General features: G+C 43.2%; 1 protein-coding gene across 1 annotated transcript in view; it reads right to left on the reverse strand.

Annotated features, from left to right (window-relative positions):
• Window positions 1–22,681, reverse strand: part of LOC310776707 (alpha-2-macroglobulin-like) — a gene marked incomplete at both ends in the record, with an annotated part of 47,044 nt that continues 24,363 nt past the window's right edge. The window contains 17 exons of the mRNA XM_083636863.1: window positions 1–53; window positions 496–601; window positions 1,022–1,090; window positions 1,483–1,573; window positions 1,955–2,079; window positions 3,258–3,470; window positions 3,782–3,969; window positions 4,061–4,223; window positions 4,776–4,850; window positions 5,105–5,261; window positions 6,558–6,633; window positions 8,588–8,764; window positions 9,881–9,964; window positions 13,064–13,115; window positions 13,273–13,397; window positions 16,882–17,008; window positions 21,106–21,331. Coding sequence (XP_083492989.1) covers window positions 1–53; window positions 496–601; window positions 1,022–1,090; window positions 1,483–1,573; window positions 1,955–2,079; window positions 3,258–3,470; window positions 3,782–3,969; window positions 4,061–4,223; window positions 4,776–4,850; window positions 5,105–5,261; window positions 6,558–6,633; window positions 8,588–8,764; window positions 9,881–9,964; window positions 13,064–13,115; window positions 13,273–13,397; window positions 16,882–17,008; window positions 21,106–21,331 — 2,107 coding nt within the window. The remainder of the gene's footprint in view (window positions 54–495; window positions 602–1,021; window positions 1,091–1,482; window positions 1,574–1,954; window positions 2,080–3,257; window positions 3,471–3,781; window positions 3,970–4,060; window positions 4,224–4,775; window positions 4,851–5,104; window positions 5,262–6,557; window positions 6,634–8,587; window positions 8,765–9,880; window positions 9,965–13,063; window positions 13,116–13,272; window positions 13,398–16,881; window positions 17,009–21,105; window positions 21,332–22,681) is intronic.

A 22,681-nucleotide genomic window follows, 5' to 3' on the forward strand; every position in this document is an offset into this window, starting at 1 on the left:
TTATTTGTTAGCTGCAGCACAAGGGTAGATGTATTCTGTCTCAGCCTGGTCACCTGAGAGGAAGAAGGATAATTATTAAACTGGAGGCAGGGACACACACACACACACACACACACACACACAGGCTGAATAGGCAAAAGCTCCTTGAAGTCCAACAAATTTGAATATGCTGCCTGTTTGTGGTTGTAAAAAATGACACGATTCATAAACAAAAATGATTGAAAAAAATGATATATATGTTTTTTATGAATTGTGACTTAAAATGCATTGGATTTGCTCTGGTTGAATAAATAATATATTTATTTTTTCTGATTTAGTCAATCATTCATTCATTTTCCTTGTAAAGGGCGGCTAGAGTAAATCCTAGCACATTAGATCAGAGTGTAAACATGGTAGGAATTTACATGACTGTTTTGATGGTTTTACATTTCATGTTTAACTTGGAGCATAGTATGCCAGTGTGGACTGTATACATGTGTTTGTGCATCTATTTACTTGTCTGGTAGTAGTCATAGATCTTGACCACCGCTGCCTTCAGGTTCTGCACTGGGAGTTCCTGCACAAGCTCTAAGTAGTAGTTGATGGGTCTTCCAGATGGTACCTGTTGGCAGAAACATAGATGAAGGACCAGCGACCGATTTGGAGGACATTTAAGCAATATCAGACAAGAGGGAGTGCTGTTGTAGGCTACTGTATATCGTCATCATTTGATATTGATGGATGTGAATTCTTCTCATGCTCCTTCCCCACCTCCTATACTCTCCAACATTTCCCATTCCCTCCCCACCCCATCACTCTCTCACATTCCCCCTGCTCTCCTCCCTTCTCCTGCTCTGCTTCTCCTCTGCTCTATCCTATATTTCTATATTTTCTATATTTCTCTATCAATTGTTCAATGTGTTATCTTTATTCTGTAATTTGCTACTGTTAGCTAGACATATTTTCTGTGAAGCCCTCTGAGACATGCTTGTGAATTAGTGCTATATAAATAAACTTGATTTGACTTGACTTGACTTCTCACCTCCTGTATGTAAAGCAGGACATGATCTCCTTTCTGGTCGATGCGATCCACCAGCATGGCGCCCTTGAGCTGTAAATAAAGTCATATTCAGCTGGGTCATCGGTGTCTCCTGTCACCATGACAACTACAAATGATGCAGTGACCAAACTTTGCCATTCAGCTGAAAGACATTACATTACATTACATTACATTACATTACGTCATTTGGCAGACGCTTTTATCCAAAGCGACTTACAATAACACATTTTTGTCAGCAACAGAGCAATCAACTATGGAGTACAGTCTATGACAACTACAACTTCTGAAGGAACAGTGGTACAAGTTTAGGTTAGTGGTACAAGTTTAGGTTAGTATAATTTTTTTTTCTTTTTTTTCTTTTTTTTCAGAAAGAGAGAGAGAGAACGAAGTTAGAAGTTAGAAGTTAGAAGTTAGAAGTTAGATCAGACACTCCAATAACTCACCTTCTTATAAGACTCTGGGTCTGGGACAAATCCAGACAGCATCTTCACATCCAGGATCACCATGTTTGTGTTGGCCTCTTTTCCAGTATATCTGAAGTAGAATCATACAAGTTTCATTATTGTAAACATCACTATTTTACTTTCCCCTGATGTTAAAAAATCTCTCTCTCTCTCTCTCTCTCACACACACACACACACACACACACACACACACACACACACACACACACACACACACACACACACACACACACACACACACACACACACACGTGTGTGTGTGTGTGTGTGTGTGTGTGTGTGTGTGTGTGTGTGTGCAAACAACCAACCTTTTCACACCCAGCAAGGGCATTTAGCCTTTCTCATCACCAGTCACTTAGCACTAACTAAAAGAGTAGCATGCTGGATGCAGAGGACTGGCAGTATATCTATCTATGGTTGAAGTAGTCTAGGCCTTATGGGTGATCCTTACTGGAATGTTATTTTCAGGTTGAGTTTAGGTCTCAGAGAGTTGCTGGTGCAGTCGGCCTCGACGTTGGCCTGGATGCTGAAACTGGTGTCATCAGTAGGAGTTGGGACATTGTAGTGAACAGCCATCTGGGAAATTGATACACATCAAAAGTAAGTAAATATGTTCTTGAGGAAGTTATATTAAGTTGACATTGGTTATGTTCAGATACACAGATAATTCCCATCTTAACCCAATTATTACACTAACCGTGTTTTGGGTTGATCCACACAAACATCATAACTGAGTTAGAATAACCTGCTAAGCTTATTATATACTCTGATGATGAGAAACCTGCTTCCCTTTTTGACTGATTCATCTCAGTCAATGTCAGTCAAAAAGGGAGGAGGTAGCTACCATGCTGTTCTAAATGTGGAGGGACAGCTCAGGTAGACAGCAATATTCTGTTAAGGTCCCATCATTTTGCTTTCATATACTCAGGATATCAATGCTGTTCATCACAGGGTGTCAAGCATAAGCTGAGTAAGACCTTAACCCATTGATACCTGATGCAGCATTTTGCGTGTATATCCCTACGCGGTTCGCAGTCTTAAAGGGATACACACAAATGCTGCATCAGGTATCAATGGGTTAAACACAGTATAGAGGGTATGCACACCCACTGGAACACGCCCCCTCAATCGGGAATGAGTGTCAAAATGAGTGTCAAGTTCCTCCCTGAGCAGCAGGTGTCACTTATCTAGGCTGATTACTGCATTCAAGCTCAGTCTTGCTGTGACTCAGTGGGCGTGACCCCACAGTGACTTCTGCCTCTGTGACATCACATGCATACCCTCTATAGAGACACTGCATGAAATAGGCCCCGCCCATCACGGGGGAAAAGCTCCATTCATTTCCATACACCAGCGTCATTTTCCTTTAATTAAACATAGCTAAAAGCTGTTGTGTGGTGGGCTGTGCAGACAACAAATGTAAAAAATTGCCAGTTAAAGTTTTTTTGTACTCCTGAGGAAAACAAGGAAGCCATTGAGAATTGGCGAGAAGAAAAATGTGGATGTTGCTGTCAATGAAGTAAGTTGGAGTGTTCATCTTCCGTATATACGATCTTTTTGTGCAACACGCACATGCATGTGACGCCGACATAGAAGAACGCCAGGATTGGACAGGAGTTTGTGTTTTCCCCCGTTTTGGGCGTGGTTTCTGAATGATGATGCGCTCCGCAGTGTCTCTATGGCCAATGAGAAGCAGTCACTGATATAAGGAAGAACAATGAATCAATGTTAGAATTACGAGCTCGTCCACTGACCTGCATTGAGGCACAAGCAGTACCCTTCACCTCCAGGCTGTACTTTCCTGTCACATCCTGCAGCGCCCTCTCCTGGTAGAGCAGTTTGTTGCTCTGGTTCACATCAAACGTCAGCTGGCCGCTGGGAGACTGGACTGTCACTGTGCTTGCACCATCTGGACTGAACACCAGAGTGGAGTAGAGAGCCAGGGCCTCAAGAGCCACCACTGTATCCTACAGCACACAAACCCAGTCACATGTCAACAACTCATTCATTTATACATACTTGACAAATGTATTCATTTGTGGGATAATAATATTCAATATATCACAATATGAAAAATGAATTGCAGTATTTAACGACATTTTATTGTGCTGTAATCACAAATAAGACGGCTTGACCATCACTATTTCACAACCTCTCCCATTACACTGAACTTTTACTATTTGCACATTGAGACATTTTTGGTTTACAAAAGAGTTGTGTCTCAGAAATAAAACATATTTCTTGAATAACATAATTCAATCGATTGTTTGATTTGTACCTGCGTAGAGGAGAAGCCTCCGTAGGGGTTCTGCTGGCTGGCCAGCCACCTGACGATGCGGGAGGCGTAGCCCAGGTCTTCAGCAGTAGGGGAGGCACTGAGTTTGGCCAGCAGCACATAGGAGCTGATCTCCACAGACAGAGAGGCTGAAGTTTCGGAGGCTTTCTGAGACCAGTGGAGGAAACCTCCTGAAAACATCCAGACATAAAAGAGGCACAGTGTAAGTAAAGCTACCTGGGCAGGAATGAAGCAACAATTTGCTTTAGGAAGATGTCTCACCTTGTTGTGATGCAACCTTGTCTAGGTGCTGCAGAAGCTGAGCCCTGGTGTTCATGTCTCCTGCCAGGGTGAAGACGTACGCCAGCAGAGCTGTTGTGTAGGTGTTGCTCAGATCATTGATGGACTCCCTCAGGCAAGACAAGCTGCTGGTCACCACAGGATGCTTCAACAGATAAACCATGTTTGGATCAGTCAATGAACCCTTGTAGTAATTCTACTTTCAAGAGGTGAAATGATTCCATATACTTTAACAGAGCAAGTGACAAAATGTTGTCTGGTGTAAAAAGAAACCAACAAGACATCACACACACTGGTCAAACTTGCTGAAATCCAAATTGATGGAAAAATGGACTGACCTACAAAAGCAATAAATTAAAAAGAAAAAGAGAAAAATGTCATAACATCATTAGAATGTTTTCTGTTTGTGCACTTTTTTCCATTTTGTACTTTTCTTTGCCACTTGTACCTCAAGTAAAGCAATCTCAGTTGTTTATTGTTGTTCCTCTTTTGGATTTCTTCCTTGATCTCTATCTGTGTTTTTGTTTGTCTCAGCGTTTAGACATCTCGTGTACTTTTTGAGAAATCACAGTTTACGTTTGACCTTTTTCCGTCCTGTATAATGGCAGCCTATAGAGCCAGCCTAGAGTGTGTGATGTCACAACTCACACCGACTTTACTGGGTGTGAAAACAGTTTTACTGGAAAGAGATACTCACAGATGCGGACATATTCATCTCCAACATGGCAGCAGTGATGTAAGCGCTGAGAGTCACCTCATCTGACACGCCACCCTGTGGAGAGCAAACATCATGCGTTCATTGTATTTGACCTCCAACATCCAGGATGGAATTAGACTGTAGAAAGCTACTAGTCAGCTAACAGGGAACTTTGCTGACTGTGGGTGAAACTAGGACTGCTGCTGCCTCATGCATTTACAGTATCTATTAGAAAGAAGCTCACTCAATGAAGAGTCAGTGTGTGTTGGTGACTTTCAGTCAGCATCAGTCATGTTCATACAAACTCAATGGAGATGTTTCCCCCCTACCTTCATCCTGTTGTTAAAGAGGTTTCCAGACTGTTGGAAACAGCCGTTTTTTTGTTGTTTTCTCTGCAGCCAAGTCTTTGACTGATCAATGATTGTTGGATCAATGTAGACGAAAGACTTTGCTTTGGCAAAGGATCTCAGCACAAAAGCAGTTAACCTGAGGACAGACAGGCAAAACATGATGAGACATTCAGTGACAAAAAAAAGAAAGATTTGAACTGCCTGTTTTACATACATGTAACCCGTTATACTAATGAGGTCCTTAATTAAGCTAACAGATGCATTGGTTAGCATTTTTTCTTTGGTATCATACCTGTCTTCACATAACACATGGGTAATATTTATATGCACGCTGTATCTTAAACATTATTATAGTAGTTTCAAGAAAACCCCTTTATCCCCCAGCATCTACTGTCATCTGAAGTTTATATCATGTATTGTTCTGAGATGTGTTCAGAAGAATGAGTCTACCCACAGAACAAGCCCGAACCTTTAAGCCCACAGCATGCCCCCCACCCAGCTCCCCCTAGCCACTCCCCCTACCCACCCGTCAAATACCCTCTACCACCTCCCTATCCCTAGCTATGGCTATTTTCCTTGTGGATCAGTGATGTCAGTCATGCAGACAGACAGACAGACAGACAGACAGACAGACAGACAGACAGACAGACAGACAGAGAGACATACAGACAGACAGACAGACAGACAGACAGACAGACAGACAGACAGACAGACAGACAGACAGACAGACATACAGACAGACAGACAGACAGACAGACAGACAGACAATCAGACAGACAGAGAGACATACAGACAGACAGACAGACAGACAGACAGACAGAGAGACATACAGACAGACACATACAGACAGAGATACATACAGACAGACAGACAGACAGACAGACAGACAGGCAGACAGACAGACATACATACAGACATACAGACAGACAGACAGACAGACAGACAGACAGACAGACAGACAGACAGAGAGACATACAGACAGACAGACAGACAGACAGACAGACAGACAGACAGACAGACAGAGAGACATACAGACAGACAGACAGACAGACAGACAGACAGACAGACAGACAAAGACAGACAGACAGACAGACAGACAGACAGAGAGACATACAGACAGACAGACAGACAGACAGACAGACAGACAGACAGACAGACAGACAGACAGACAGAGAGACATACAGACAGACATACAGACAGACAGACAGACAGACAGAGACATACAGACAGACAGACAGACATACATACAGACAGACAGACAGATAGACAGACAGAGAGACATACAGACAGACAGACAGACAGACAGACAGACAGACAGACAGACAGACAGACAGACAGACAGACAGAGAGACAGACAGACAGACAGACAGACAGACAGACAGACAGACAGACAGACAGATGAAGTGTGGATGTGATTCAGTAACTTTCTCACCAAGTGTTCCCTGTTCCTGATCCAAATGTGCTATAAGCACCGTCCCTGTGCTTGTAGTTCAGCTGCCTTTGGTAGCCTGTTCAAGGTTGAAAACATGATTATCATAAAGTCAAGACCAATAAATGGATTCAGTGAAATAATGAGATTCTACTCTATACATTCAGTAAAATACTTTCTCAAATATTTTGTTCAAATTATATTATATCATGGTTTTCTATAAACTCTGCCACTGATTTTAGAATAGTGCTTCAGACTGTTTCATTGGAATTCTGTCGCTAGGGAACAGTTTACACTCTAGTTTATTTCCTTTCAGCTACAGTATTATATTCCCAAACACTCTAAATCTTATACTTGTTTTCTGAGTCCTGGATAAAACTGTATGATGTGATGATGTATGCATGTATATATGAAGAAGAAAATAGGCTCATTTGAAATGCTTATTATTAGTGTTGGTTGTTGATGTGTGTGTTTTGGGGGAGCTGCTGTGTCGGCCTGATTGCTGATAACCATCACCATGTGTCTGACTGATTCAGCTAACTTGCCACTGATGCACACTGACACTGAAACGTCTGTGCAAAGGCAAATACAAATGGAAAAAGTTGTTGGAGTGCTGTCCTGGGTCAATTCCTTTCTATGATTGACAAACACTGCAACAGGAAATAAGCAGGGCCAATTTAGAATGTTTATGTTGTCAAGTTGAAATGGTCTATATATAAAGTTTACTGTTGTCAGCTTTATCCATTCTTTATCCCAGAATGGCGCTGGTCACCATTCTGGAATTGCGATGGGCGGCACTTGGCGACAGTGCCCTTGGAAAATAGTTTCCAACAATCCAACTTGCTATTTTCAGCCTGTAGCAATGAGCTAGCATGTAGGTTTCTGTTGTTAGCTTGCTAGCTAGTTAGCGTTGTTGTTTTCACTGTGGCGGCAGGGGACTATTTCCAGCGACACACAGGGAGGAGGGAGCAGAAGCCGCTCTGATTGACATGGTCGGAGCCAATGACAGAGCTTGTCTGTCATTGGCAGCGTCTGAAATCGACGCCTCCAATGGGAGAGCAGAGTGAGCAGGGGAGGGTTTATGCCAGCAGCCTGTTTCCATGCAGCCAGACTCCTCTCACGGAAGGCAGGGGAGGCTGGCCAGCGAGACTAGCTTTATCCTAATAGCACTTCCGCTGCAGTCAACTATCAACACCAACTGTGCTGGTAACTACAGTGGGGGTGAAGTCACTTTTCCTGGTATCTGAGAATCATACTTCTAACACATATACAAACTAAAATGACCAAAATAATATTAAGTATTTCCACTGCACATTTTCAATATGCCGATTTGTCTATTTGCAAGTATGAATGAGAAAATGTCCAGAAAGGTGTGGTGGCGTGGAAAACTCACCATAAAAAATTAATGTTTTGCCAAATGTAATTTTAATCATTTTTACACATGACTTTGTATCCTACCTTGATAATAACCCAGGGGTTTGAAAAATGTTCCTTTTTGGCTGCAATCTCAGAGTAATAGAGGCTCACCACCAGTGTTGGGAAAGTTACTGAAAATTGGTAATTAGTTACAGTTACTAGTTACTTCTCTCAAAAGGTAATTTAATTACTTTAAAGTTACCAGTTACTTCAAAGTAATTAGTTACTAGGGAAAGTAACTTTTGCGTTACTTTTAAAAGTCTGCTTCGATTGTTATTAATGCACACATTATGTTAGTGTTGCTGTGCCACAGTGTGGCATTGAACATTCGCTTATTGGGGAGGCTTATAGCCTATCAAGGTCCTTAGCCTCTGGGGCTCTGGCTGCAGCTCTCTCCCCGGACTAGGTCTGAGGATCAGAAACTGGGTAATTCTCTGAAGTTGTCCGTTATTTTCATGTCCTAAAGTAACTAGTAACTGGCCCAGTTACTATTTTAGTAACTGTAACTGAGTTACTGAATTTGAAAAAGTAATTAGTTAGATTACTAGTTACTGAAAAAGGTAGTTAAGTTACAGTAACTAGTTACTTAGTAACTAGTTACTCCCAACACTGCTCACCACTGGTCAGGAAGTTGGTAGCTTTCTCCTTGATGGCTGAGGTCAGCTGCTGTGTGTTGCTCAGGTATTGGAGGATGTAGATATTGGGGGCCAGGAGCGCCATGTTCTGCTCCCCACATCCATATGGCATCCTCAGCATCCCATCCAGGTTCTTCAGGGCCCGGCCCAGGATGTCACCTGCAGAAAACAAGCACAGATCCTGTATAGAGCCATGACACAAGTTCAATTCTATACACGACACGGTTAAATGAACTACTTCTACTAACTAAACATCAGCATGTAATAAAGTTACCTACCATTAAAGTTTCTAGGACAACAGAAGACGTGTTACTGTTTACAAATCCTGTTAGTAACACATAAATCCTGTTAGTAACACAGGCTTTCACTTTCACTTTTGTTTTCACACCGAGACTGGCCTGTGTGCACAATGTTGTTGCTCTGTGCATCTTCAAATGACAAATGTGATGCGATGCGAGAGACTGATTTAGATACAAGCAACAAGGGATTTCATTCGCCATTTATTTTTCTATAGACATTTTGTAAAATGTTTATTTATAAATGCTTATTGTTTTTAGTTTTGGTCCGAGTGAAATGTTATATGGCCTCTCCTGATTCTGCGACAAAATGTCTGAGTGCCTGCTTGACCTGAATTTGCCTTGTGATGCTGTGGGGAACATGACTCTTTAGTAAGTAACCTAACCTTTAACCCCTAATTACCAATTGCTATTTTTGTTGAGAAGCAGAATATTTAGGGGCTATATCAACAAGTTGTGTTGAAAAAACCTTGTAGAAATGACTAGTTATAGCAGCTAAATATTTTGACATCTCAAAATGTACTAATCCAGTTAAACTCACCGTTATCACTTGTCATGCTAGGGCTGGGCAATAATTAAATTTTATTGTTCATTCTTGATCAGTGGAATCATATCGTGATGAATATGGTGATTGTGGGATATTCTGCTGTCAAAACTTATAAGCAAATTTGACTAAAAATTCTATATATATATATATATATTTTTTACACAAAATGAAGTATGATTTTTTAAAATGAATAATAGTTCATTTTGTTTGACATCACACCTAACATTACCATTCGGTTCAAATGGATTTAAGGAGATTTTGCTTTCGTGAGGCATATTGTGACATATATCGGGGGGGGGACTTTGTGGTTATTGTGATATTGATTTCAAACATATCACCCAGCCCTATGTGGTGCATATGAAGTGAGCATGTTAACCTGCCAGTATTTAGCTTCATCACAGCAACACTAAATGGATCAAGTCATCAGTTTACCCAGGACTGATAGTGAAGCACGGGCAGATCCATCAATCATGTCCGCAGGGAGTTGGAGCTCTATTTCCTCTGTCAAAGCCGCTCCTATGTACAGAAACAAAAACGTGACCACAGGGAGATACAACAGTAACCTTCTAGAGAGGAAACATGAACATGACCACAGGGAGATACAACAGTAACCTTCTAGAGAGGAATTCAAGTGGAGGTCAGTACTGCACAATGTCATTTAGATTCATGTGTGCATTGAAGATTCATTGGCATGATCCAAAATAGGTCCATGACCCATATTCAGCCTGCCATGAAGTTGTTGATGACTTCCAAAAATGTTCTGGAAAGTAATCATTTCTTATATTTGTCAAATACAATTTTGTGGTTTTGAGATAACGTACTGTAGCGATTCGGGGTTTGACGTGTATTGTGGGGTTTCCGTGTGTAGCTAGGAACTGATATGTGTGGGTGTGTTCCTAGGGGGAAGGGGATATACAGTATGTGACCAGCGGCCGGGGCGGAAGGCAGTCTAACCATGAGAGGGGGTTGGAGTGGTTGTATGAAAAGCTAGTAGCGAAGCTAGCAGCTAGGAGCTGTTGTGAAGCCAACGAATAAAAGCCTGTACCAACTTCAAGTCTCCCTTGTAACGAATACCCGATCCGTTACATTGGTGTCTAGGAGTGGGATCGATAACCCTCTGCGACGGCCGAGAAGGGAGAGGGTGAGAGGAGGAACGGCAAAAGAGACTGTGTGCGGTGCGGCTTTTGGGCTCAAGACCTAGCGCTAGTAAGTTAGCTACCAGGGGTGCTAACTGCTAACTGCTAGCTGCTAAGACCACGTGTGATGGTGCGCGAGGAAGAATGGCCATCGGTGAACGGGAGAAAAGAGGAGCTGACGACGGGGATCAGCTCGATGCTGGCGGGCATGGAAGCCCGTGTGTTGAAAGAAGTCAGACGGCTGGTGGAAGAGACTCCTGCCTGGGCAGTAGAGGTGATGCGGGCGCTGCGGGAAGCCATGCAGCGGGTGGATTTGATGAGCACGGAGGTAATGCAGCGGGGAGAGCGGCCGGAGGAGCCACGGAAGAGACTGTGTTGGACCTGCGGAGAGCCGGGCCACGTGGCGAGGTGGTGCCGAAGCGGCCCCGGGAGACGGACCGGGTATGCGGGACAACGACATGGACAGCAGGGAGCCTGCTGGGCATGCGGCGCAATCGGACATCTGGCTAGAGAATGTCAAGAAGCTGTCGGGGACTGGAAGACAGCGAGAGAGGAGAGACGTGCAGGCGGCGGACAGGTGAGGCTTTGTTGGACTTGCCAGTCGCCTGAACATTTAGCTAGAGACTGCACTAAGAGTGCGGACGCTGGAAGAGACACACAGCCGGGGGAGCAGCCGGAGCAACAGGCAGAGGAGCAGCGGAGTAGCGGAGCAGTGGAGCAGCCTGAGCTACAAGCAGCGGAGCAACGGGGCAGTGCAGAGCCGGTTGTTCTGGGCAGGAGAGTGACGTTTGAGCCGGCCCAGGCTAGCTGCTCTGCATACCAGCCAGTAGTGGCGGAGATCACCATCAGTGACGAGACAATCAGGATAATGGGGATTGTTTTGAACAGCCAGAGGGAAGCGAGAGACATCACCTGCAATGCTGTGGCAGTCGGGGAAGCAACACTCGAGTCTCCAGGTGAGCCTGGGGGGTTACCGCCGGGGGAACCGGCCCAGCCTAACCGCTACATACCCCCCACGGTTGCACTGCAGAGAGCCGAGGTGGAGATCGACGCCGATGGTGTTCGCCCTGCTGTCCTCAACACGCCGCCCCCTGGGGGAGCGGGAGGGAGGACGAGCGAGTGCAAGAGCTGGACGACGACAGGGTCATCTGGGATGTCGACGTGTATGAGTGGAAACGCAAGCAGGCGGAGGACGCTGACATCGGTCCGGTGCTCACGTGGGTGGCGAACGGACGCCGGCCCCCTGTGGAGGAGATCCACAAGTGTTCCGGTGCCACGAAGGGACTGTGGAACATGTTTTCGGACCTGCGTCTAGATGAGGGGATTTTGAAGAGAAAGGGGCACGGAAGCGCAGGGTTCCAGTGGCTTGTACCTAGTTGCCTGCGAAAATTGGCACTGAGGGCGGTGCATGTGGGCCCTGAATCCAGTCATTTTGGGCCTGAAGAGACAATAAGCCGCATCCGTAGAGTTTACTACTGGGGAAAACAAAAGGAGGACGTGCGGCGATACTGCAGGGAGTGTGAGGGCTGTGGACCGTGCTGAGTTACACTGCAGAAGACTAACCCCACTGGGGGTTGAGCGGGACTAGCGTGCTTCAGGTGGGACAGAAGCTGTAAAAGGGGGGATGGAAATGGGGTTTAAATGAAAAATTAAGAAGTTGCTGGGAAAAGAAAAGTTAAGGAAAATGTGGGGGCTTGTGTTTAATTGAAATGTGGGGGTTATTGTTGAATGGGAAATGTGGGTTGAATTTAAATGTGTGAAAAAGAAAGGAAATAATGCAAAACTAGACATTATGGAGTAACTAATGGGAAACTAGACATTATGGGGGTACCTAATGGAAAACTAGACATTACAGAGTACCTGATGCAAACTAGACATTATGGGGGGTGGAATAAGAAGGGACTGTTGTTGGAGAATTTGATGTGGTGATGGGAAAAATGTTGTGTTGGGTGTGTTTTGGTACAGGGGGATATGTGTGTGGGTTGTGCATGTCGTGTGGAAGCGACATTAAAGTTGAGTGGGGGAAATGTAGCGATTCGGGGTTTGACGTGTATTGTGGGGTTTCCGTGTGTAGCTAGGAACTGATATGTGTGGGTGTGTTCCTAGGGGGAAGTGGATATATGTGACCAGCGGCCGGGGCGGAAGGCAGTCTAACCATGAGAGGGGGTTGGAGTGGTTGCATGAAGAGCTAGCAGCGAAGCTAGCAGCTAGGAGCTGTTGTGAAGCCAAAGAATAAAAGCCTGTACCAACTTCAAGTCTCCGGTTCCTTGTAACGAATACCCGATCCGTTACAGTACTTTAACTTGACATGATAGCATCCATGAAAACCTGGAAGCTAATTCCTACAGCTTTGTTTTCAAACTATAGTGAATGTCTAAATTACAGTTTTGGCCTGCAATCTACCACCCATCTTACATTTTAGCCCTTGACCCTCCAAGTGTAAAGTGTTGGCCGTCTCTCTCGTCTAAACTATACTGACCTTTTGGACAGAGCAACCAGCTGTAGGTCTGCGTCATCTCAGTTCCTTCAGCCTGAAAACGAGGTGGACAATCCTTTCATTGCCAAATCTGCAGTGTCAGTCGAAAATCCTTTTAATTTGATCTCAAATGGAAACAAGACTAATATAATATAACTCTGCAGTACATCCATTGAATATGTTTCTTATCATCTTGTTTTCAAGGCACCTACCTTTACAATGAGAGAGCGTGTGACCCTGTCGATGCGACCTCTGTCTGGTACTTTCACAACCTCATTGTCACATAAAGTGACGGATGATGTGGTCGCCTCAGCACTAACTGACACATCCACAGCTCCTGTGAAAGATCAACAGAGAAAATACGATGTTTAATAATTTCCTTCTGATAATTAGTCTAGCTCACAGATTCTGGATACTCTAACAATCAACATCTAACAGTCTGTCCACTCTGGATTAACCCATTGATACCTGATGCAGCATTTGCGTGTATATCCCTCATTTGTGTGTGTATCCCTTTAAGACTTCTCGTTAACGCAGTTCACGGTCTTAAAGGGATACACACACAAATGATGTATCAGTGGGTTAAAAGTGTTGTTTTCACTGTCTATTTTCCTCTTTTTAGAGCACGCCATGTGAAATGACTTCTCATTCCTCCGACTTGGCTGGAACATTGGCGGCCGGCCACTAGAGGGCGCCAGGGCGCCGCCCCACTTACGCACATGAAGAAGGGGGAAATAAAACGTGTATATATATATATTTTTTTTTTATGAGCGAGGTGAATATTAGATAGTGAGTAGCCTATATAATCTGCAATAAATATGTAGATTCATAATGATCTACATATGTAGCCTACTGTTTTGGGTCAACTACTTTCTGCCACGGACGCCATCCGGGGACTTCCGGCTTCCACCAGTGCTAAGCCAGGATCTGTGTAAATTGCACATGCGCTGTTCACTCTCAAAACAAAGGGATTCGGGGCGCTGGTATCTAGCGACCAGGTGGAGGTGGGGCCAGGTAGAGCGACGGCAATGCATTCTTGACGGACTCTCTATTTGCATGCACGAACGTGCTTTCCTCATAGGTAATGTAATGTAACTCATTCACATGCTGTGGCAAGTCCTTCTTCCAAAGTGTTTAGCCTATGCCATGTGCTTTTCAAGTAAATATGGATGCTAAAGGGAAGTTTGATGTAGAGATCAGAGGGCTGCTGCTGACCAGGTTACTGTCTATTTCTGTAATCTGCTCCGTGATTGATATGCCTACTAATCTGTTGCCCATATGATTCAGAAGGTAGGCTACTAGTAGGCTAACGTCCGTTACTACTTGCTTGATATAGGGCTGGAGTGGATGATAATTCAATAGCCTATTATTGTTTGTTGTCTTTCAGTAGAATCATCGTGATGATATGAATTTATTTTAATAGTGACATTTCTGCTGTCTAAATTGATGATGACAAGCAAATGTTACTTAAAAACTGATCAAATGAGTTATGGCAGGAATATTATTTGAAAATATAAGGTTTGTTTGACATCACCATTCAGTTCAATGAGATGAACACTGATTTTGCATACGTGAAACATATGATATTGATATTGAGAATAATCCTTATGATTATCATATTGATTTCAACCCCATTGTCCAGGCCTATATTTGGTATAGCCCTCCCTGGACAAAAATGCAGCAGCCGCTACTGGACTGGAGTCTCTTCACCTCTCTCCTCCGCTCCGTGTGTTGTGTCTGCCGGTGGCAGCGGCAGACACAACATTGAATCGCTATCGCTATTTGATTGGCTGAGTAACATCACGTGTGATGATTTTAAAGCATGCAAACTGTTGCACTAGAAGTTATAAATCAGAAAGACTACATACACTGTCGCCTAAGTGACGTCACTTTCTCTACCGGCAAAGCTGAAGACCGGCGAGATGCCACGAGCTTCCACGAGCTATGTAGTTTTTATACGAAACTAACCCCTACGTTTCAGTTTGACGACAAACTGCGACTTTCTTTACATGCAAAGTTATGTTTTAAATTGACATAATTGGCGTTGGCACCCCGTGGCCCAATTCAAACGGGATCAAAAAAGTAACTTTATTCTCTGTCCACCGCCATTCATATTTTTCACAGCGCTGGTACAGAGAGAAAGCAGGAAGTGACGTTTCACTTTGGCTCTCTATACTTTCCCAGCTGCTGGGCCGGTCGCTGGAAGCTTGGTCCTAGTGCCTGCCATATCTGTTTTTTTTTTAAAATAAATGTATAACTTTAGTTTTTGGACTTCAAAAAGTGCAGGGGTCCAATACTGCCTTCTTAAAAAGTGTGTGTGTGTGTGTGTGTGTGTGTGTGTGTGTGTGTGTGTGTGTGTGTGTGTGTGTGTGTGTGTGTGTGTGTGTGTGTGTGTGTGTGTGTGTGTGTGTGTCTAGTTAACTCCAAAATTACGTCCGTGCTGGATTGTACAAAGATGCAAACAAGACAGAGAGTCTAATAACGGTGTGGCTTCCACGCTGTTGTTGGATGCAATGGAGATGCGGGGGAATAGTTGGCCCGTTGTTATACATTCTCTTCACTTCCATGGTGAAAGTCCAGCATTGCGAGAGTATCTAACTTCCGTATCATGACGTACTTACCGAGCACGTTCCAATAACAGTCTATGTTCCAAACACAGAATAGCTAATGTGTTGTATAAGGTGAAGTCTATGTTACAAACACAGTATAGCTAATGTGTTGTATAAGGTGAATCCAGCTCCTCACCAATGTGACTGGCTGGACTATAAAAAGATGTAAACGGAACCACAAATACAAATCATAATAGCTGGACCCCAGCTGGCTGATGTGTCAAGTTATCAAGTGTTCAAACCTGGAACAAAGCCCAACTTCGCCTCACTTGCTGTCTCTTTACACAGGAAGTGTTAGCTAAATGCACACAGGAAGTGTTAGGTAGATGCACACAGGAAGTGTTAGGTAGATGCACACAGGAAGTGTTAGGTAGATGCACACAGGAAGTGTTAGCTAAATGCACACAGGAAGTGTTAGCTAAATGCGCACAGGAAGTGTTAGGTAGATGCACACAGGAAGTGTTAGCTAAATGCACACAGGAAGTGTTAGCTAAATGCACACAGGAAGTGTTAGCTAAATGCACACAGGAAGTGTTAGGTAGATGCACACAGGAAGTGTTAGCTAAATGCACACAGGAAGTGTTAGCTAAATGCACACAGGAAGTGTTAGGTAGATGCACACAGGAAGTGTTAGCTAAATGCACACAGGAAGTGTTAGCTAAATGCACACAGGAAGTGTTAGCTAAATGCACACAGGAAGTGTTAGGTAGATGCACACAGGAAGTGTTAGCTAAATGCACACAGGAAGTGTTAGCTAAATGCACACAGGAAGTGTTAGCTAAATGCACACAGGAAGTGTTAGGTAGATGCACACAGGAAGTGTTAGGTAGATGCACACAGGAAGTGTTAGCTAAATGCACACAGGAAGTATTAGCTAAATGCACACAGGAAGTGTTAGGTAGATGCACACAGGAAGTGTTAGGTAGATGCACACAGGAAGTGTTAGGTAGATGCACACAGGAAGTGTTAGCTAAATGCACACAGGAAGTGTTAGGTAGATGCACACAGGAAGTGTTAGCTAAATGCACACAGGAAGTATTAGCTAAATGCACACAGGAAGTGTTAGGTAGATGCACACAGGAAGTGTTAGGTAGATGCACACAGGAAGTGTTAGGTAGATGCACACAGGAAGTGTTAGGTAGATGCACACAGGAAGTGTTAGCTAAATGCATAAATTAACTGAATTTGAGTAGATGAAGGTTTGGCCCTCACCTAAGGTGGAGGGGGCCATCGTCCAGCTGAGGGTCTTGCGTTCATTGGCACACAGACAGGATGTGTACTGGTCACCAGAGAGGGGTGTGAGGGTGTAATCCGTGCATGCGGCTGGGGTCACAATGATCTGTCCAAGAGAGACACCAGTTAACTTTGAAGTGATCTGTCCAGGAGAGACACCAGTTAACCTTAAAGTGATCTGTACAGGAGAGACACCAGTTAACTTTAAAGTGATCTGTCCAGGAGAGACACTAGTTAACTTTAAACTGATCTGTCCAGGAGAGACATAGTTAACTTTAAAGTGATCTGTCCAGGAGAGACATAATTAACTTTAAAGTGATCTGTCCAGGAGAGACATAATTAACTTTAAAGTGATCTGTCCAGGAGAGACATAGTTAACTTTAAAGTGATCTGTCCAGGAGAGACATAGTTAACTTTAAAGTGATCTGTCCAGGAGAGACATAATTAACTTTAAAGTGATCTGTCCAGGAGAGACATAATTAACTTTAAAGTGATCTGTCCAGGAGAGACATAGTTAACTTTAAAGTGATCTGTCCAGGAGAGACACTAGTTAACTTTAAACTGATCTGTCCAAGAGAGACACCAGTTAACTTTAAAGTGATCTGTCCAGGAGAGACACCAGTTAACTTTAAAGTGATCTGTCCAAGAGAGACACCAGTTAACTTTAAAGTGATCTGTCCAAGAGAGCCCAATAGCAAAAAGAAGTTTATACAAGTGTACAATTAGTATACTTTAGTATACTTCTTTTAAACTTAAAATGAGAGAGTATACTTTCAGTTTACTTTTTATATACTTATCAAATATATACTTATAAAAATGTTACTTAAGTATACTTACACTTGAGTATACTTATACTTAAGTGTACTTACACAGTATCCAGTATACTTACATTTAAGTATACTTCTACTTAAGTATACTTGCACTTAAGTATACTTATACTTAAGTGTACTTACACAGTATACAGTATACTTACACTTAAGTATACTTATACTTAAGTGTACTTACACAGTTTACAGTATACTTACACTTAAGTATACTTATACTTAAGTGTACTTACACAGTATACAGAAAAGTCTAAGTATACTTGGCTTGTACTTGTACTTAAACTTGTGATTGAGATACACACAAGAAAAGTATAAATAAGTATTCTTGCCTTATACAGAAAGTATAAGTATACTTGGCTTGTAGTTGATTTGTTTTATTTGAAGTAGGCTACAGCAGTTCTGCATATAAAATGGAAAAATCAGGATATCACAATAAATCCCAGAGGCTTATTTCCATGTGGTCCCTTATAGTCGATAGATTATAGCCGATTAAATACTTTTTCAGACATATCGGTTTCTTTGAGGTAGTATACACCATACACATTTGGCTGATTTTATTGACAATTCTTCCATATATGAGAGTAGCAGACTTGATGTATACTGGCTGCTAAGGCTACCAGAATATATGGAGTGCTTGAGTGATGTCACTCAGCACACAATTGCTCAACTTCACATCACTGATGACATCACTCACTGATGACCACCACTGATGATGTCATAGATGTGATGATGTCATAGAAATTGTGACATCATCAGTGATGATGTCATCGACATTAATTCATGAATGAAATCATCAGAGGGACAATTGAAACAGAGAAACAAACAGACAAACAGAGCCCATGCTCCCTTTTATAGGCACAATTAAAGCAATACAACTGTGACTTTTGCTTCGCTGGAAATTATGGTGGTGTCCAGACATGGTTTCCAGAAGTACACAACCTGCCTATGACCATCCCCTGATCACAACCCACCGCTATGCAAGTATTCAGTACAATGCCACCTGGGGTGTGGGTGTCAGGTGTTTTCTAGGACTTTCCAAGTGGTTCCAGGACTTGATGAAGTGCCCATGACCTTCTCCGGATCATAACCCCCTGCCATGCAAGATTTCAGCCCAATCTGACCTGGGGTGTGGATGTGAAGTATTTTCCAGGTGGTTTCCAGGATTTTCCATGACTTTCCAGGTGGTTCAAGGACTTGGTGATGGACCCATGACCTTCCCCAGATCCTAACACCCCGCCATGCAAAATTTCAGCCCAATCCATCCTGGGGTGTGGGCGTAAGGTGTTTTCCAGGTGTTTTCCAGGATTTTCCAGGTCTTTCCAGGTGGTCCCAGTACTTGATGACATGCCCATGACCTTCCCCAGATCACTACCCCCCTCCATGCAAAATTTCAGCCCAATCCGAACTGGGCTGTGGGCATGAGGTGTTTTCCAGGTCGTTTCCAGGATTTCCCAGGACTTTCCAGGTGATTCCAGGACTTTCCAATCTGCTCATGACCTTCCCCAGATCATAACCCACCTCCATGCAAATTCTCAGCCCAATCCGACCTATAGTGTTAGAATAGAGACAGATGCACATATAGTGGTATGGTCAACATTCACTACTTCACTCAGCTGAACGGATAGCCGAGTGGATAAGACACAGGACATTGTGCTGAAAGGAAGGGGCCCTGAGTTCGAATCTCACGTGGTCATACTTTTTCCTTAAACTATAAAGTATACTAGTAGTATACTTACTTAGTATACTACTAGTATACTGAATTGCGTCAATTTAGTGTCAAGAAGTATTAGGCAAGTACACTTGGAGTATACTACTAGTATATTGATGTTAGTATACTTGGTGCATAAAGTATACTTGAGTATATAAGTATACTTGCATAAAAGTACACTTGGTCTTTACTTAAGTTTACTTAATAAAATAAACTTGAAGTATACTTCTTTTTGGTAAGGGAGACACCAGTTAACTTTAAAGTGATCTGTCCAAGAGAGACATAGTTAACTTTAAAGTGATCTGTCCAAGAGAGACATAGTTAACTTTAAAGTGATCTGTCCAGGAGAGACATACATGTAGTTAACTTTAAAGTGATCTGTCCAAGGGAGACACCAGTTAACGTGAAACTGGAAAACTATGAAACAACCAATAACCTCATGTCTCATTTGAGGTCGTCATGAAAATGTGTGCATCTCCTGATGTGTGACAAGTTGGCAACGTGGCATGGTAGAAATGATTAACTTTAGGATAAAATGTTACATGTGGAACTGGAATATATTGACATAGCGGTGGTGGAGGCACACTTTGTACTGAGTACCATTTAGTTAAATTGCTTGCTTCACTTATTATTTTTGGAAGATTATAATAATAACCTATAAATTACAAAACAAATATTTTCCCATTTCTTTTAGTGTAAATAATTACATTTTAAGAATGCTTTCGCAAGTGCATCACATTGGACTGAAGGACTCCTCAGTGCAATTTTTACACTTTGCAAAGTCATCCTGTGCGCCGGATTGGACCCTTTGGGGGGCCAGATCTGGTCCCTGGGCCACATTTTTGACACCCCTGATTTAGCACATGGGACTCTGGAACTCTCCATAAAAACCCTGACGGAGCCAGATGGTTTGTTTTCACATAACCATCTGGGAACAAGTTGCTCGGAAACCCGTTTCAAAGGGCGGGCGCTTTAAAAAACAAAAAGCTGGCAGATGATTGGATGAACCATCTGTCTATCACTATGATAGATGGTCGTATCACATCTATCATGGGCTTGCTCTCGCTGGCGTCACACCAAAGCCCATCCGTAACTGCCTGTGCCTGCCTGCCCGTTGAAATGGGTTCCTGAGCGACTCGTTCCCAGATGGTTATGTGAAAACAAACCATCTGCCATTGTCAGGTTAGGTCTCTCCCCAGACGGTCTGATGATCATAAATCTGATAATCCTTTGAAGTTGTCTGCTATTTTCATGTCCACATAAAGTCACTAACTAGTCCATTTACATTTCAGTAATTGTAATTGAGTCACTAAAATGTGAAAAAGTAATTAGTTAGATTACTAGTTACTGCAAAAAGTAATTCCAGTTACTCCCAACACTGCTGGCAAACAGTAATAGTATTGATCAGTTATTATTATGTAATCAATCAAAACAAAGTGCATCATATCAGATGTGTTGTGTACACTGACTGGGTGATATCTGAAAATGTCTATGCTTAAGAAAAATGTTGACATACTGGCAGTGCCGCGGGAAGTAGGGGTGCTGCAGATGCTGCAGCACCCCTGACTTCCAGCGGCCCTGCATACTGGAGGTAAACTGTGGTCAACCTGTCATGGAAGATTGACTTAACTCTAAGTTGTACTGTAAGTGTAAAACCATCAGATTCATTACCATGATGCATCTGGGCAGGTAGTTGAAGACGGTTGCCTTCAGCTCAAACTCCTCCCCCCGGATGATGGAGTAGGGCAGGCTGAGCTCCAGGAAGAAGGGCTGGAAGACAGTGAGCTCTTTACGAGGAGCCAGACCAAAACCCTGAGAAGACAAGCAGAAAGCCTCCGTCTCCCAGGTGGTGATGGTGTCTGGGACAGTAAGGGCCACATCCTTCAATCCAGAATCTCTGGATTCACAGGTACAGAGAGACACACAGATGTAGGTTAACTGGGCTGTTGATATGCATATTTGCATTCGTTATGCAATTTGTCAGAGAAAAACAGTGCAGGTAGATGAACGAAAAGCACTTCCTCCTTTGATTAATTGCACAATTACACAATCTTAGAGTAATCTATAATCAGATCATAGACTGTCAGTATAGTAGAGGTTCGGCAGGACCTGGTTAGTTGTAAGGCAACTAGGGATAATCGCGTCCCACCAAAAGTCCTCATTCGTTAGACCCTGTTAGGGTTGGCTGCAGCTCGTTAGGGTTGGCTGCAGCTCGCAGCCTCTCTCAAGTGTTTGATGCGCATTTATCCTAGAGATTCGCTCGCCGTGCTCGCGGTTTCCCCTGAGGAATGGCGGATGCCATGGGTTCCAGGGGAGCCAACAACGTTGGAGAGGTCCGATCAGACTCACAGAGTCCATAGTGGTGCCCATCTCCCCTTCGTGGATATGATTGAAATGAGGCTGGCTCATCATGTCTATAGTTTGCACTGTCTCAGGTACGTCTGTCAGGATGTAGTCAGGGTTCACTCGCTCTCGAACCAAACGGTCTGGTCCTAAAGCAGAGGGATGCACCCGAAGGCCATCGTATTCCTCGACATCCGTGGCAGTCCGTGGGAGTCCGTGGGAGTTGGTACTCATGGCATATGGAATAAGATCCTATGGAATAAGAACATTGGACTGGTTCATGTTATGGCACCGTGGTTCTTATACTCATTAAGTTATGATATCATCAGTGATGTCTGATGTCATAGATCCAATTGCGATGCTGTCGATGATGATGTCATACTTATCCACAGTCTAGCATTTGTTCAGCTGACTATGACATCATTAGACGGGACGTCACATGATGTCTGATGTCATTGATTGCATTGTGATGTAATCTTCACAGTGATGATGTCATCACATGATGTGTCATCCAGGGGTAGTTTCGAGGGAGCTGGACTCAGAAGGGCAGAATCTGCACCGGGGGCCGGGCCTTGTAACAGTCAGTACATTATGAAAGCTTTGTAACAGTCAGTACATTATGAAAGCTTTGTAACAGTCAGTACATTATTTCTTAACGTGTTTATCCATTAATTCCGTCTGTATGGCTCATCTATGTTCCATTTTCGTATGAAAAAAAAGTCTGTTTCAAACAATGTAACGGTCACTGACCACATACTTCCATGCGTCTTTCAGTTGGTATCATGTTAAAGGGACAGCTCACCCTAAAATCTAAAATACATATTTTTCCTCTCACCTGTAGTGCTATTTATCCTCTAGATGGTTTTGGTGTGAGTTGCTGAGTTTTGGAGATATCGGCTGTACC

Source organism: Poromitra crassiceps (genome assembly GCF_964638095.1).
Source record: "Poromitra crassiceps genome assembly, chromosome: 5".
Classification (NCBI taxonomy): Eukaryota; Metazoa; Chordata; class Actinopteri; order Beryciformes; family Melamphaidae; genus Poromitra; species Poromitra crassiceps.